This window comes from Rhynchophorus ferrugineus, unplaced genomic scaffold (assembly GCF_030347505.1).
Source record: "Rhynchophorus ferrugineus isolate W39M unplaced genomic scaffold, kcgeb_rfMv2 rfM5, whole genome shotgun sequence".
Classification (NCBI taxonomy): Eukaryota; Metazoa; Arthropoda; class Insecta; order Coleoptera; family Curculionidae; genus Rhynchophorus; species Rhynchophorus ferrugineus.
The window spans coordinates 19,719,968-19,736,646 of NW_027472584.1; the positions used below are offsets into that span (position 1 = coordinate 19,719,968).

The 16,679-nt window shown below is 32.0% G+C and overlaps 2 protein-coding genes across 4 annotated transcripts; both read right to left on the minus strand.

Moving 5' to 3' along the window:
* Positions 1-297: 297 nt before the first annotated feature.
* Chd1 (Chromodomain-helicase-DNA-binding protein 1) lies at positions 298-11,872 on the minus strand. 2 transcript variants are annotated; one of them, XR_013005963.1, is made up of 14 exons: positions 11,435-11,872; positions 10,333-10,415; positions 7,956-8,127; positions 5,780-6,224; positions 5,387-5,716; positions 4,975-5,330; positions 4,756-4,920; positions 4,420-4,700; positions 1,833-4,367; positions 1,618-1,771; positions 1,424-1,563; positions 1,080-1,364; positions 934-1,028; positions 813-862 (listed from the first exon to the last, which is right to left on the minus strand). XR_013005963.1 is itself a non-coding variant. In XM_076405523.1 (13 exons), exons 1-13 carry the CDS (start codon positions 11,441-11,443, stop codon positions 661-663), a joined length of 5,157 nt encoding a protein of 1,718 aa, XP_076261638.1. In that variant the 5' UTR covers positions 11,444-11,872; the 3' UTR covers positions 298-660. The 2 variants fall into 2 exon arrangements, 1 of the variants encoding a protein (XP_076261638.1); XM_076405523.1 differs by lacking the exon at positions 934-1,028 and having other exon boundaries at positions 298-862.
* Positions 11,873-12,283: 411 nt separating this feature from the next.
* Positions 12,284-16,554, minus strand: Shc (SHC-adaptor protein). 2 transcript variants are annotated; one of them, XM_076405543.1, is made up of 7 exons: positions 15,913-16,554; positions 15,364-15,434; positions 15,074-15,308; positions 14,850-15,013; positions 14,518-14,792; positions 14,221-14,456; positions 12,284-13,544 (listed from the first exon to the last, which is right to left on the minus strand). In XM_076405543.1, the coding sequence occupies exons 1-7, from the start codon at positions 15,997-15,999 to the stop codon at positions 13,383-13,385; spliced, it is 1,230 nt and encodes a 409-aa protein (XP_076261658.1). In that variant the 5' UTR covers positions 16,000-16,554; the 3' UTR covers positions 12,284-13,382. The 2 variants fall into 2 exon arrangements, with proteins under 2 accessions (XP_076261658.1, XP_076261659.1); XM_076405544.1 differs by having other exon boundaries at positions 15,909-16,352.
* Positions 16,555-16,679: the final 125 nt, after the last annotated feature.

Here is a 16,679-nt window from a genome sequence, read left to right on the forward strand (position 1 = left end):
TCTATAAGTTGCACTTACAAAGGAGTTTTTATATCTTAAATATCTGGTTGCATAGGTTTTTTTTAATAATTAAGCAAAAGCGCCAGCATTTATAATAAATTTTATTGCACGCTTGTTTTTGAACGCCCAAGGTTACTTTTTAATAATTAATGCTACATTCGTTCAAGGTAAATCATCTTGAATATTTAGGTGGATACTACTGACTAGTTGGGACTTAGTCCAGAGCCTTTTAAAAGAAAAATATATTTAAAGTCTTTGTGCTCTTAAATACTTTTAATATATTAAAAAAAACAAAAATAAAACAAACATGTTTTTTTATCAAAACATATGTTTTTATCTATATGTACAGTAGTAAAAGGTAAATTTACACAAACATATAGGTGAATACCGAATGAGTGGTAAAAACCTGTATCATATAATAAAATTTCAGAACTAAAACAAATAAGTTGAATCACGTAAAAAATGCAATCAATAGAGTTGAAAAATAGTCGAGAAACTATACAAAAAGTAGTATTATAAATAATTGTCTATATGAATGGCTCTCGATTACTTCTCAAATAACATAAACAAACTTACAATTTTATGTTACATTGTATACATAAATAGTACATTTAAACATGTACAAAAATTAAATTATGGTAAGTATTATATATTAAGTAATTACTGCTGACGATGTCTGTAATATTCGCGCTCAGGTGGTCGCCAATCACCTGTTGGGAATCTATTATCTTGGTAAAGGTGTGCGGGAGGTGCTCCTGGAAAGTTAGCAGCATAATACATTGACCTTGGAGGCATACTTGCTGGCATCATAGGTCTACCATCTCTGCCGTATTGGCGCCAATCAGCTTTACTGTCTGGTGACCTAACAAATTCAACAATTTATTCTGAATACATAGACTAAGGAAGGAGTAAGCTTCAGGATTGGATGCATACGTTATTTTTGAATCAGGTATTTCAGGATACAGGATAGGAGTGGATATAGCTTAAGATAAATAATAATGCTATACTAATGCCTCCGCTAATCTAATCTAAAAAAAATATATGGACTGTAGAGATTATTGATACGAACGATTAAGTACCTTTTATCAGGTCTCGGGTACTCTCTCTCTCTATGGTAAGTGGGCGCGCCTCTTGGGAAATCATACCCTCTCTTATGGTCGCCCGAGAAACGTTCACGGGGCATCCCAGGGGAACCAGCCGACCATCTCTCGGATTCCGCATGGGTCGATGTGTTGCCATGCCTAAATGGAGGAGCGCTTTGTTTTCTGTGTCGGTTATATCTATATTCCCCTTCTTCTTCTGCACTTAAATCATCACGTATCCGCTTTCTTTCCTTATCTTGATGTTTTTCACGCCGTTCTTTTCTAATGTAAAAATGCAACGTTTCAGTTAGTTTAATTCAGATTAGTGTGTTTTTACTTACTTCTCAGATCCATCACGATGATGCTTTTTCTGCTCCTTTTCTTCCGACTCATTATCAATTTCATGTTTCCTTTTGTGATGATGTCTTTGATACTCTTTTTCACTATCGTTTCTAGACCTCTCTTTACTAGTCGAAGCATCCTGAATATATTAAATTATATAAATAATATTAACACCCGTTAAAAAATAACTAACGTGATCTCTGTCCCGCTTTCTTTCCTTATCCATTTTATCCGGCTTATCTTTTTTCTCACTCTTCTTAGTTTCCTTCGCTTTGGCTCTCTTATATAACTGATATAGTTTTTTGGCATCATATTCAGTAAATTTAGAAACGAAGTACCACAGATTACTGAAACCAATTAAGAAATATATAAATGCTAAAATGTATTTTAATTTAAATGAAATCATACCTTCTCCATTCTTTTATTTTATCAGGATCTGAATAATTACTTAAGCAATTATTAATTTGTTCACCGATTTGTATTAAACACTCTCTAGTGTGCTGAACCTGCTCAGTTTCTGACATCGACTGATCGGGATTATCTAGGGCTTTGAGAGCTTTTTTCACCGGCCTCATTTTTTCTTTGCATTCATTAAAAATCGCCGGATCCAAATCTCCTAATACATTGATTGCTTTTGGTTCATTATTTGCAGTAAAATGCATTGGCCCAGCTACTTTTTTGTCTTTCTTCTTGTCTTTCTTTTTCTCCTTTTTTTCCTTTTTAGCCACATCTTCTGTGTCTTTTTCAATTTCTCTTTTAGGCTGAACAATTTTGACCTTTTTTACGCTACCAGAATTGTTTAAACCCTGACTGCTATGTGTCGTTGATTCGTCATTAGAACTAAAATCGTTTTCTATAATCTCTTTGGTTAGTATTTTTGATTCCTTAACTTCTTTTGCTTTTCTTGTTCGCTTAGGCTTTGATGCTCCCTTTTTATTCGGGTCTAACTGTTTTTTCATTATTCTTAAAAGATATTCTGCCCTCGATTGTAAATGTTTAGCCTGCGGTTTCCTATCTTCATTCATTAATATTTTATCACCAATTCCCAAAGAAGGATCTAACTTTATTTGCTCCCAAGAACCCATGCCATATAAGTATATACCTCTAAGTAACTTAGAATCTTCTTCAAATCCCCATTCCACATCAAAAATTGCAGATTTAGTTCGGTCTAGTAACACCCATCTATTTCTTTCTTCTTCATTCGATGGTAAAATTTCATCAAGAGGAGCTAATTCTTCTTCACACTGCAACATTGTTTTGGCATTCACAGAAACACCTCCAAGTTTAAATGACGGGCCTCTGATTCTCTTTTTACCCGGTCCATCCGTATTATTACTCTCATTATTCTCTTTTGTTTGTTCATTCATGTAAGCAATACAGCGTTCATGCAACATTTCACCTAACTTGCGTAATTCAGCTAAAGGCTTTTCTTGAAGCTCTGCATCACAAGCTACAGCTTCGAGCCTTTTCAAAGGTGCACTAAACTTCTTATAACTCTTTACAAAACGCCGAATCTCTGCATCGGTGAAATTCTTAATTTTTTCTCTATTGCCTGCCGGGGGACGACCACGTTTCTTAGGTCTATCCTCATCGGATTCTTCTGCTTCCACACTAGACCCACCCGACTCATCATGTTCTTTCTTACGTGTCTTTCGACCTTTCCCACCCTCCCCTTCACTTTCGGACTGGTTTATCTGCTGTAAAGTTTTCCTACTACGAGGTGGCAAGTAAAGATCTTCCATTTCTTTTGATTTCTCTTCTTCTTCAACCTTCTTTCTCAGTCTTTCCGGTATTATTTCGTCCCAATCTTTACTTTCGTCGTCATTTTCGTTTGTATTTGTAATTGGAGACGGTTCCGCATCTTCATCAAAAGCGGCGAAACTTGCTACTTTAAACGCAGAAAGAAGTTCATCGCCAACCAACGTTGGTGCTTCATCTCGTGTTTCGGCACGTCTTAAAATTTCGTCAATATCACAATTAGGTTCTTCATCGACGTCTTCGTCTTTAAATAACTCTTCCGCGCCAAACTTTAAAATAGCTGTCAAGTCTTCTTTGTTAAATGGGTTATTGTTAGACGAACCTTTTTTATCAAGTACGGTTCTTCCAGTAGTATCCATTCTTTGGATAACAAGATGATCCAAAACCATCTTTTGTTTGGCCCGTTCCACAATTTCCTCTTCCACACTTCTAGCGGTAACTAACCTATATATATTAACCTGATTCTTTTGACCTATTCTATGAGCTCTAGCTTGAGCTTGGAGATCATTTTGCGGATTCCAATCGGAATCAAAGATAATCACAGTATCGGCCGTTGCTAAATTTATACCTAAGCCTCCAGCTCTTGTAGACAACAAAAAGCAGAAATCTTGGGAACCTTCGGCGTTGAAATGATCAAGAGCCTGTCGCCTAATATCACCCTTAATACTTCCATCAAGTCTTTGGAAAGGAAAATGTCTCAGCTGAAGATATTCTCCTAATATATCCAACATTCTGACCATTTGTGAAAATATTAGAACTCTATGACCAGTTTCTTTTAAACGAATTAGTAACTTATCCAGTAATACTAATTTCCCAGATCCTCTTAGAAGTGTTTGAAGCTTATCATGTTGATTATTATGGTATTCGACTTCTATAGGTTTAGTTAAAAACGCATGATTGCAACATTTTTTCAGTTCAATAACAATATTCAAAAAAGTATTTGTTGAACCTTTCACACCTTTTCTTAAGGCATTGTAGTTTTTTGTTAAAATCCACTTATAATATTGTTTTTGTATTGATGTCATTTCGACACGTAAAATTTGTTCAACTTTGGCTGGTAAAGACTTTTCCACGTCTTTTTTAACTCTTCTTAAAATAAACGGTTCTAATTGTTTGTGCAGTTTTGAATAGCCTTTGGTGGAAGCATGCTCATGGTCTTTTTCAAACTCATCCCACGTTATAAATCTGCATAAATGTTAATTAGTAATTATTACATCTAATATAAATAATCTCTTACTTGTTAGGCATAATAAAATGCAGTAAAGCCCACAGCTCCTTTAAACTATTTTGTAAAGGGGTACCCGTAATTAAGAGGCGATGGTTTGTATCAAATTCCATAAGAGCTTTATACAAGAGAGAATCATCATTTTTCAAACGGTGAGCCTCATCTACCAGCAAAACAGCCCAACTTATGCTTCCCAAGAAAGTCTTATCCTTAAGAACTATCTCATATGTGGTTAAAATGGCGTTAAACTTTAATCTTTTTGATCCTTCATAACACCATTCGTACTGACGAATCTAAAAAATGCTCTTAGTATAATTGCAGTAGAGTAATATTATTTAAATAACTTACAATTTCTCTCGATTGAACATCTCCAAGGTAGGTGACAAAATTCAAGTCAGGAGCCCATTGGGCAAACTCTCTTTGCCACGACGTCATAGTTGATAAAGGAACGACACACAAAAATGGTCCATGTAAGTGATGGGTATTAAACAGATAGTAAAGGAAGCAAATAGTCTAAAAAATAAACATTAATTATCCCATAACGATATCCAAATTTACAAAGTTTACCTGAATGGTTTTTCCTAAACCCATTTCATCAGCAAGTATAACAGAATTTTCCTTAGTCCATGAATGAATCATCCAATTCAGACCATGAATTTGGTAGTCTCGGAGTATCAAAGCATTATCTCGTCCTTTCATATACTCGGGCTGCGTCTTAACTTCGTGGAATTTAGGCCTACTCTTTAAAACCTTACAGTGTTTGGTTGGCGTTTTAGAAGATTGTTCTCTTTCTTGAAATTCTTCAATCTTTTCCGGCCACTTTTTCTGTATAAGACCTGAATCTTCCCAGGTCGATTCAGCATACGGTAAACTTTCCCATTTAACATAATAATCAATACCCTCGTCCGGTTTATTATATTTAGCTAAAATAACGCGGTGATTATTTAAAAGTATAAGATAAAATATATGTAATTCGTACCAATTATTCTTTCGACTCGGTTATGACTTTTAAGCAACTCTTGTGTTAATTCCATTTGACATTCGTAATATTCTACATCCTCAGGCGTTGAATACTTAATCCATTGTTGAATTTCAACTTCCTTTTTGATGTAGTTCTCTAATTTCTTCAGACCTTTAACTTTTTGCTCTCTTAATGACTGATCAGACTCCCATGTATTATGTATATGAGCCCAATCTTTCCATTTAATCAAATATTGATCTTCGATGCACTCACGATCCGTTGGATCTACACCTTCATTCGGATCCCCGTTTTCTTCTATATAATAGACAGTTGTTATATTTCCTGTCACTAAAATTAATTAATCAATAAAATGTTTCATTGGAGTTGTGTGTGTGTTTTTTTTAATCTAACCTCCTTTCTTTCCTCTTCGTTGACCCAAAACTTTCTCAATAGTTTCGCATTTTTCCTCAATGACTGGTTCAGCAGGTTCAGCTTGATCGACGTCCAATAGTTCGTCAGATCCAGTTTTCTCATCTTCACTCTCTTCCTTGTAGCTAACCGTGGTGTTGGCTCTACGCGACACAACACGACGCTTATCTCCCTCGGACTCTGCATCACTTGACTCCTCCGAAGTATATTGGCTTCGCCTCTTAGGTAGTTTCTTTTTTTGTACTGTGGCTCGTGCTCTCGCTCCAACCCTTTTACTTGGCGGAGGGCGTTCTCTCTCTTCTTCAGATTCGGACGATGAACTAGCATCGTTATATTTCCACTCATCTGTATTTTTTCTTTTACTCCTTTCATCAAATTTTTCTCTAGATCTACCAGATCGACGGCTATCGAGAGGCTCATCATCTTCCTGTAAGCAATGATTTGTTTATAATATACTTGTAAGTTCCAAAATTATAAAGCTATGATGAAGTTGTCAATGCGGATTTACATGAACAAGACAATTTAGTTCCTGGCATTACATAGAAAAGTACAATGATTACTTATTATTTGATAAGAAGGTTTTGTTGGAGCGATTTATCACAAAAGCATATCATAAATATTGTTTCAAGTTTACTTGTTTGTACATTTATTTTAAATGTTAGGCGTATGACTTAATTTTTACATATCTTTTATTCGAGCTCAAGATTATGCGTGAAGAAGAATAACTTTTGGAAAGATCACATACAAGATTACATAACCCCTTAGGATAGTGTAGAGTTTACGATGGTAATTAAACAATAACACATTCGATACCTCATCCTATACGAATTTCAACAAGGAAAATTACTACTAAAGCACGGGACAATTGCAGATCAGCTGGGTGTTAACTGAAGCAGTTATTACCAAGAGTTTGCACCACATGAAACATTCAAAAGCTAGGGTTCCGAACACAAGTCAAGGTGCCCTTCACTGATAACCCTCAAACAAAATATCATAAATATTGTTTCAAGTTTATTTGTTTGTACATTTATTTTAAATGTTAGGCCTATGACTTAAGTTTTACATATCTTTTATTTGAGCTCAAGATTATGCGCGAAGAAGAATAGCTTTTGGAAAGATCACATAACCCCTCAGGATAGTGTAGAGTTTACGATGGTAATTAATCAATAACACATTCGATACCTCATTCTATACGAAGTTCAACAAAGAAAATTACTACTAAAGCACGGGACACTTGCAGATCGGCTGGGTGTTAACTGAAGCCGTTATTGTCAAGCGTTTGCACCACATGAAACATTCAAAAGCTAGGGTTCCGAACACAAGTCAAGGGGCCCTTCACTGATAAGCCTAAAACAAAAAATATACCTAATTCAAACGTAAAAAATTGTGGTTGAATTCTCAGCAACTCAGTACTTATCATGAACTTCTAAAAACTGGTCAAATGATGACTGCAGAACTCAGAGACCTGACAAAATGATATCAGAACAAGTCATTTACAGGATAAGGATGCAGGTAAGTCATATTGCTGTATGAGAGTGCTCGGCCACGTGAGACCTAGAAGACCATGAGTTTACCATAAGCTCGGAATAGGAAAAGCAGAATGCGGCAAATTTAGAAGACTATCGTTTCCTGATCTATATGTATCTATATCGATAACTTTACTGCTTCAAAGCGTTAAAGCTTCCATAGCGACACTATTCGTTTGTTGCTTGAAAGATGGCGTAAGATTGTAGAAAACAGTATACAATATACCCAAGATTATATACACCTGCTCTAAAAATTAGGCTTTAATAATAAGTTTATTCATTGTTAAAGCAATGCTTATGAGACACAAAAATAACACAAAATGTATTGACATATTGTAAAAAACCACCAGTGAAAGTCATTATACTTTATGAATATACATATGTATTGTGTTTTTTCATATATTATGAAAATTGCAAGCGTTAAAAAAAATAATGGCTCGTATACTAACCTGATATAAAAATTTACAGGAAACTGCTTTTTGTAACGCCGAAAACAATGTTTTTGAAACGAATGACGTCTCGAGTTAGTATAACGTGGTTGTATATAAGAACTTGTTCACGTACTTAATTAATATTTAGTAAAAAAACTGTAACCGCTTAACAACTTGAATAAATATGAACATTCTAATCACCTCTTTAGAGGACTCCGATTTTCGTTGATTGGATGTTCCAGGGCTGCTTACGTTTGACGGTAGACCCTGTTGACTGTCCTCATCGATAGTTTTTGAGGTATCATTATCTGACTGATTATCGTTTTCTCCACCACTTTCTGATCCCGATCCTGAACTGGACGAACCCGAGCCACTAAAAGTGTTTTAATGATTTATTTATTATTTATAAATCTCCTTTTTATCTACTGTTTATTTGTTGTATATAAACTATGAGTTAGATTTACTACTTAACGTAATCACAGTCTTTGGCGTTAAATCGGCCGATTGAAGAACTTAATACATATTTCCTGCTTCAAACATTGTATTAGTCGATGCCAAATATATCACCATTTTATTTCTAAAAATAAAATTTGTAAAGCCCAGCGTCCTTATCTCGATATATTAATTAGTCAAGTTAATTAGAGTAGAAATTCTTGCTAGCTTGATAAAGTAATAAGCAGCAGTAATACTACCCAAAGCATTGATGTTTGTTTACATGAAAAAAAAAACATTATCAACATCGAGTACTGGTCTTAATAGGGAAAATCTGTACATTACAATTGACATAATGTTTATACCCAAATTATTTCTTCCCTTAAAAAAACAAGGGTTATAAAGTACCGCATACATTATGAAGTAAATGCAACCCATTTTAATTTTCTGTCATAAATAGCGTCGGTATAGAGCTATTTATTTCGGAAAACGTCTGGTATTGTAAACTTATCATTGCAATCAAAACAAATTATAATTTATTCGAGAGTAAGGCGAATTTACATTGGCGAAGCAACAATGAGTTTGTATCAACTTTTACAACCCATGGTCAACATTAAGGTTGGTTGTTTATGCTCTGTCTGCACTCGCTTATGTAGTCTGGATGAACAGAGAAAAATGGTGCGCGCGCAGCAAATTCATTTACGTCAATCAACGCGCCGAATCAGCTCGAGCGAGTGTTCAAGCGCTGCTCTTCCGTTAGGAGTATAATAGTACCCTATACAGAAGGCAATCTGACTATAATTTGGAAATTTAAATATAAAAAGGACTATAAATAACATATAACCAAACTTATAAACGTTTTTTTACAGAGCAGAAAATTTCCACAATTATATTGTCATTACAAAATAGTGCGTACACAAATTATTTGCTACAGTGATAAGGGTTCCAACAAGATTTCACAAAAAAATTAAGAAGTATTAAGTAACAAAATATGTATATCCATATTTGAATTTTTCATTATATTGTTATTTATCATCTCAGATTAATTACTTCACATATTTGTACTGATCAAGATAAACTAGACAAAACAGATAATTCAAATTTGTACTATTGAGAGGTTCCCTAGTTATAATCAGTGTTATAAGTAAATTTGTGATTTGGAGGTCACACTAAACAGTAAATTTAGATTACAAGATTTAGATTTGAAACTATTAAAACAAGTATCTTTAAAAATTGTCTCTGTATCTAGTCGATAAAAACTTCAAATAGTGAATACTTTTAACTTCTGCTTATATAACTAACGTTAAAAATACTCTCCAGCATTGTCTACAACCTTTCAAAATATATACAATAAAGGATTAGTAAATATATTAATTTCTGAAATGTAAAATTCTAATTATAAATACATAGTGGGTTTGGCTAATTAATTTTCTGCGGTAGGGAAATTTGAAAAACATCCCTTAATGTCATATGAGTAGTTTTTAATAGTAACAGATAATTATTTATTATAGAAATGGCACAATCTAACATTAATAATTACTAAATACTTCAGTACATAATTATTGCTATGATAATAGTATTAATCACATAATTAAAATATAAGGATATACTGTACCTGTAGAATAGATAAATAATAAATCATATCTGAATGACTGCTCAGCAAAAAGAAAAACAGGATGCAATAAAATTTAATATTTAAAACCATTCCCCAACCAACACAGGTAGTAAATACTGATAAAACCCTATTGTCTGCATTATTTTCAATAAAAAAATTATCAAGTAAAAAATATATTATATATTCTTTCAAGAATTCATTAGTAAAAGTTGTGTTAACAGCAAAATAAATATAAAAAATATTTTGATATTTATTAAGGAGTGAATTAAAATATATTTTTCCTTTTTTATATTTACATTTGAGTTATTTCTGAAAGAAAATATAATCTCAAGTATGGTCTTTAATTATGACTTTCAGACATAATTGAAAAATAATATTTTATAATATTAAAAACCAATTAGAATATTCCTGAAAATTCATACTTACCTTTCGATGGCCTCTTGAAGAACATATTCATAATTTTAGACAATTCAAATTACATTCTTTAAGTATATAATAAAATACAATTTGTTTCTATGTCTAGATACTAACCTATCCGAACCAGAGTTTTGCTGACTTTCTGATGAACTGCCGCTATCTGATCCTGATCCTGAGTTTTCAGATTCATCCCCACTCTATAATAATGTTACTTTAGCTTATAGGTTTTTTTAAGATCACGTTTATAAAAACGCATTTTTTAAATTCAAATGATATTTGTCTAACCCATTTTCATATATTTCACCACTAAAAATATTTCACACTTTTTTAAATTTAATCCATCTCATTTGAATGAAATATCTTCATTAAACAAATAAGATGAATTGAAAGAAACTTTGAAGATGTGTTCCCTATATCATTATGGAAATAATAACATAACTAAAAGATGAATTTATGTAAAATTTTACAATATATAAACAATTTCAAAGTAAAAAGTGTTCTTCCAACATCACCATCTTCCCATATTTTATTCAAAGATCTTGTTAAAAAGAGAATAACCCATTAAAGTAGTTGATGATTATTACTACCAGTTTCAGATCATAACCCCCTTTAATTAACCCTTAACTCATGATAATATTAATTACAACAATATATATGCAAACTTCAATGAAATCCTACATTGTATACTACACAGTACAGGTAACATAGTATAACTTATGAACAATCATACGTGCCCCCCTAATTTTAACCACCCCCAATGTTTTTAAAACACAAAATATAACATTTTTAATGTAACATTGATTATGTAATATTTTTGACTGTCCAGAGTACAAAACGTCAACAAATATACCCTAATATAACCTTTTATGGTTAGAGTATAGATCGATGAAGTAAAAACACAAAATTTTGAGCTTAATTTACTCAAAAGGGTCCATTTTAAAAAATCGAAATTTTCGGCTAAGCATGTGGACAAGATCCTAAAGAACACAAATATACAATAAAATCGATGGAACACACCACCTTTCATTGAAAAAATGTTATAAATCTAGTTGTAAACAAAAATATTTAAGGGTAAAGTGAAGAATATGTTACAAGTATGGGGGCCACGCCCTTGATTTAACATTGAACAGGGCGAAAGAAAATGGTTTAGAAAACTATATAAATCTTTTAAATTTAATAATAAACCACTAAATTAAACAGTAAGGGGTAAACTTACCTCAGGCATCCTGAAGATGATTTTTTGCAAGTTCTCTATTATACACGTCAATTGAATTCAAAGAATTAATACGCAATAAAAAGAAAAAACATCCCTTAATACATTCCCATTAAAAGAAATAAATCAGATTGCATAACGAAACCAAAAAATAACTTTTAATGTGTACTCTTTAAATCGCACCACAATCTCTCGCCATTTTGATCAGAGACACGGACGACGAAATTAAGTAATCTACCTCAAAATTTATAATAATCTTGAATGTTTTCAAAGTCTTCCGGTAAAAACACTAGTTAAGGTTAGATTATCACAAATCCCAACCAAAAAGGGTTAAGGTTACGCGTAAGTTCTGGCACTATATTCACTAGCACGAACGTAATGCGGCCATGTTTCAAATTCTGAAAGACTCGACAGAACGACAATGAACGAGAACTGCGCACTGTCACGTCAGGCAAGATGGCGGACAATATTGCTCTCGACCAATCAGAAGTCGTGACGTCACTGTGGCGGGCTTTAGCCACTCTTTACAAAGAGACGATTTTGCTCTGAACAAGAAATTCACTAAAGGAACGAAATAAATTCAATTTTACATCACATCCGGCCCGCGAAATTCAAATCGTAGCCGAAAAACATTTTAGATATACGTGACACCTGAAAATAATAGTATAGAACAAATACCGCCTTCACTATGTGCCTTGGCAAGAAATTATATGACATGATTTCCTGTATAGATTTGTATACAAGGCGAATTAAAATGTTGCGTAGATTTGTATATTTTTTTCAAATAATATACAGTGGATGCCATATTTTTATGGCTATATTTTTATTAGAATTTGGAAAAAATAAAATATGTTTATTTGTTCCTAAAAACATTTTATTGCACAGCATATATTTGTATAAATTAAAATTTATTTTGTAACTATACACATAAAAGTATAGATATATAAAATCACAAAAATATGGCAGAATACTTCTTCCTTTTGGTAATAATACCACAATCGATATTTTAAAATAATAACTGTATTAAAAATCAATAAAAAATAAAAATATTTTTGGTCCATATATGTATCTCATTCTAATTAAAAAATATTAAAATATACATGGAATTATACTATACTTGAAATTGAGATTAAATTCATTAGAATATGTTGTATACTTTTCTAGACACCATTAGTATATATATTATATCATTTTTTTTAAATAGTATGGATTTTATCCGAAGTCATGGTAATTATGAGATATATGCAGTTAGTGCAAAACACAATTTAATTTTTTCTATTAATAACTCTAATACAGCAATTATAGAGTTATACTCACTATTTACCACAATTTAACATACAAATAAACTGAAAATAAAAAATTATTTATGCAAACATTGATGATATTTAGTTTGATATAATTTGTACAATAATATTATAATTTGTTTAATCGCTAATTTAGAAGCAATAAAATTTAGTAGAACCTTAGTAGCTCCTATGCAAAAAATTAAATTGTGTTTAAAACCTAATGTTCTGCATGATTAAAAATAACTAATAGTGTCAGTTTTAGTCTTATTCTCGTACTATTGGAATATTTCTAAAAATGAAAAAAAATGCAACTAGGGTTGTGTTTCTATAGATGATTATTTAACAGCAACCCATTTTATATTTAAAAGAAGCAAGCCAGTCATTTTCAACAAGTCTAGCAAGTCACATCTGGAATATTCTTTAAAAATGTCTTTATATGACTAATATATAGTTAAAAATATGTATAATAACATAAATAATTCATTTGTATTTCTCATAATGATAACAATATAGATCACATTAAAAAGTATTCAAAAAAAAAAAAAATAGAAAGCAATATTATCAGCAAAACATTTGTACTTAGATTTGTTGCATCTTTTTTACGTTCAACACATGCTAAACTTGCCTATGTATATTGCCATAAAAATAGTTTAAAGCTTTTTGTATTAGTTTCTAAATACAATATATTCACCACAATTCGATGATGCTCTATGAACCTTGTGCCTTAAAACCAAAGCACTTTCCGCTGATATGATCGGCAAGGAATTATCAAAGTGGAACTGGATCAAATGACTAACACTGTTGAACATCCTGTCTTTCGTCCTGACCTGAAACCAAAGAAAAAAATATTCATCACAACTATTTTAACTAAAAAAACACGGGCAATTATATTGCATAAGATATGATAACAGTAAATGATATTCAATATAAAAGAGAAGTAATTATAATTATTAAAAATAATTGCAAATAATTTAGTGACAATTATCTTTTTTAGAACAAACGCTGTTAATATGCTAGACTCTGAACGAAAAATTTTCAAGCACAAGCAGCGATAATTAAATATAATATAAATATGCATAATATAAAATATGCAAAAATAATACATAATTTAGAATATTTGAAAAATGAAGGTACCGAAAATACATGCAAAGTTTTTTTCACATAACAAAAGATATATAAAATAATACTTCAAATACAACAAAAACAAACTACATTCTTAGTACACTAAATTTTCTGAAACAATAATTTCAAATTTAAGAAACCATAGTATCATAATAGAATTTATTCACTTTCAATAATGTTTTAAATTATGACACGAACTAATTCCAACAGGTGGCATGAAAAATATTTGTTTCAAGTTTAAGCAAGTATTGTGTAGATGAAAATCAGTTTGTAAGTGAAAGCTTTAATTACATTATCTTAATGTACAAAGAAACATTTTTAAATAGAGAATTTTTTAAATAAAACTTGATTATATAATTAAATACGTAAATATCAACTTACCACGCCTTCTGGATCAATCAGCAATAAATGTCTTTTATTGTTATTTTGCATTCCGGATAAAACGAATTGTCCAGGTGTATTCATTGACTCCCTAACCAAAAAATCACCATCTTTCTGTAGTAGTTGTTCAGCGTCCGCGCGAGATATCCTTCCGTGAAACCAGACCTCATTTTTTAGTTGAGCAAGATTATCTACTTCTGGTGGTGCTTGTCCTCCTGGATGATTTGTAAAGGGTTCTGAAAAAATTGTTAGAGGATTTTAGTAAATTGGCAATAATATGAAACAGATAGAACTTACGCATGTCAAAAACATCTATTTCTCTTGTGCCAACAGCATTATAATTAACATAATCATGATGAGGTCCTTCACACGAAGCAACATCACAATTAAAATCAATTAAATTAGGTGTCACAGGGGGAAGAGTAGTGAATGGTGGCACAGATGCAGGTAAAGGAGGTACAGGCGGTGGACCAACAACATCTGGAGGGACCTTTCCTGGTAGATCATTGTAGTAATCTTTATCCGCATCTCCGCCAGTGTGCATTGATGATGAGCCAACAGTAGCAGCAAATCTTATATATAAAAATACATTACATACAATACAATAAAGTTGTGTTGCAAGAACTTACAAATTGGGCCTTGAATAATGTTGGTTTTGCATAAACCTTAATTCAAAAGCTTGACCAATAGTGGCAAGGACATCTTTTGCTAAACCACCTCCACATTCCAGTACATAACAAGCTCTCAGCTCATTTGCATCTTTAGCAATGTAACTAACAAAATCTAATGTCTCCTAAGAAACAATACATACATTACAAACAAGAAATACATATGATTGGAAGATACAACTTACACTATCTCCTCCGGAAGCAAAAGATATTTTTGGCATTTCATGATTAGCAATCACTTGATGATTTTCTAATGAAGTTAATGAGAGATTTGCACCAGATACCTTAAGTGTGACATTAGTTCCTGCATTATTCATATTTGGTGTGTCAGCTATAGCTTTAGCTATTTTTCGGTCTACCTTTCTTTTCTTGTCTAATGTCTTTAATCCAGCAGCAACACATACTCTGTTAATACATTCCCTAAAATAATTTAATTATTACTAAACAATCAAATCTCCAAATCACATCTAAATACTTGGCAACACTTGACCTAGTTTTAAAATCTAGTGTCTTCATAGATACTTTAATCTCCAGGGAGCCCACATACTGAAACAAAAAGATATTACTCCCTATAGTGATTAAAAATACAAGTGGACAATAAAATATGCATAGATTAATAGTTCAATAAATTTTCTGGGTGTGACTCTCTTGCTTTTAATAATACCCACATTTTCAGAGTTCTATGGGTGTTTTTATCAAGCATATTGTAAAAAACTTAATGAGCAACAATCATTGATATTTTGCATATTAATAATATAGTTTTTCAATAACACTGATTTTTCAGTGTCTTCTTGTGCAATTAAAAAACATACAACCCACTTTTATATTTATAGAGATTTCCATATAAACTACGTGGCATTATATTACGCAGTTTCAGACATTTTTGCACTAGTATCAAAGTTGGGTGTGGCAAGTGTGCTAATTTTAGTTGAATAAAGAACAAAGTAGTTATACCTTCACATTGTTTAAGATATTTATAATGCAATATAATGGCCATAAGTAAAGTAACAAAGATCTTACCTACCCTAACTGCGTATGTAGCTCCTTGAGTGGCAATTAACTTATCTGAATGCATCCATCCACTGGATGGCTTTAGATTGAAAGCAGCCATTCTTATGTCTGATTAAGACAATAACAATACTTTTAACCAGACAATTCAGGCATTTTAAGCAAGATCATATAATTGCACGCTTGACTACAAGCAGGACTTCGAAATCGTAATGTCTGCTTAGACTCCATGATGCCTTGTTCTGGTTACACGACCTTCACAGACACAGCAATTTTACACAAATCACTTTTAATGACCTATCAGAATAACGTAATTTTTTGCAGGTTTTTAGAATTTAATCCGTAAAATTATGATAAATCCACTTTTTTCACAAAATCCTTTGTAATCACATGTTCTGACCTTTTTCACACACAACTTTCGACTAATAATTCTAGGCAAGAAAGAGGCTGTGAGCCAAAGCTAAAGCGTTTGCGCGAACTATATCGAGTTTCCTTGTGCGCAAATGTACAATCTTTTAAATATACAATAACCGTTTTAACACTTTAAATTTATACATGAATAAAATATTTTCAAACGTGTTATCTCTTTTTTTTACTCTAACAATATAGAGTTAAAGGTTAGAGCAATAAATATTCCAATATCTGTCACAAGAAAAAACTGGCAACCTAATCATTTGTTTTATTGTGAAAATATCCATGCTATGAGCAAAATACAACAAATAATAATTGGTATTAGTGTTTTTCTTATTATAAAAAAATATATATTCAATGATATATTATATA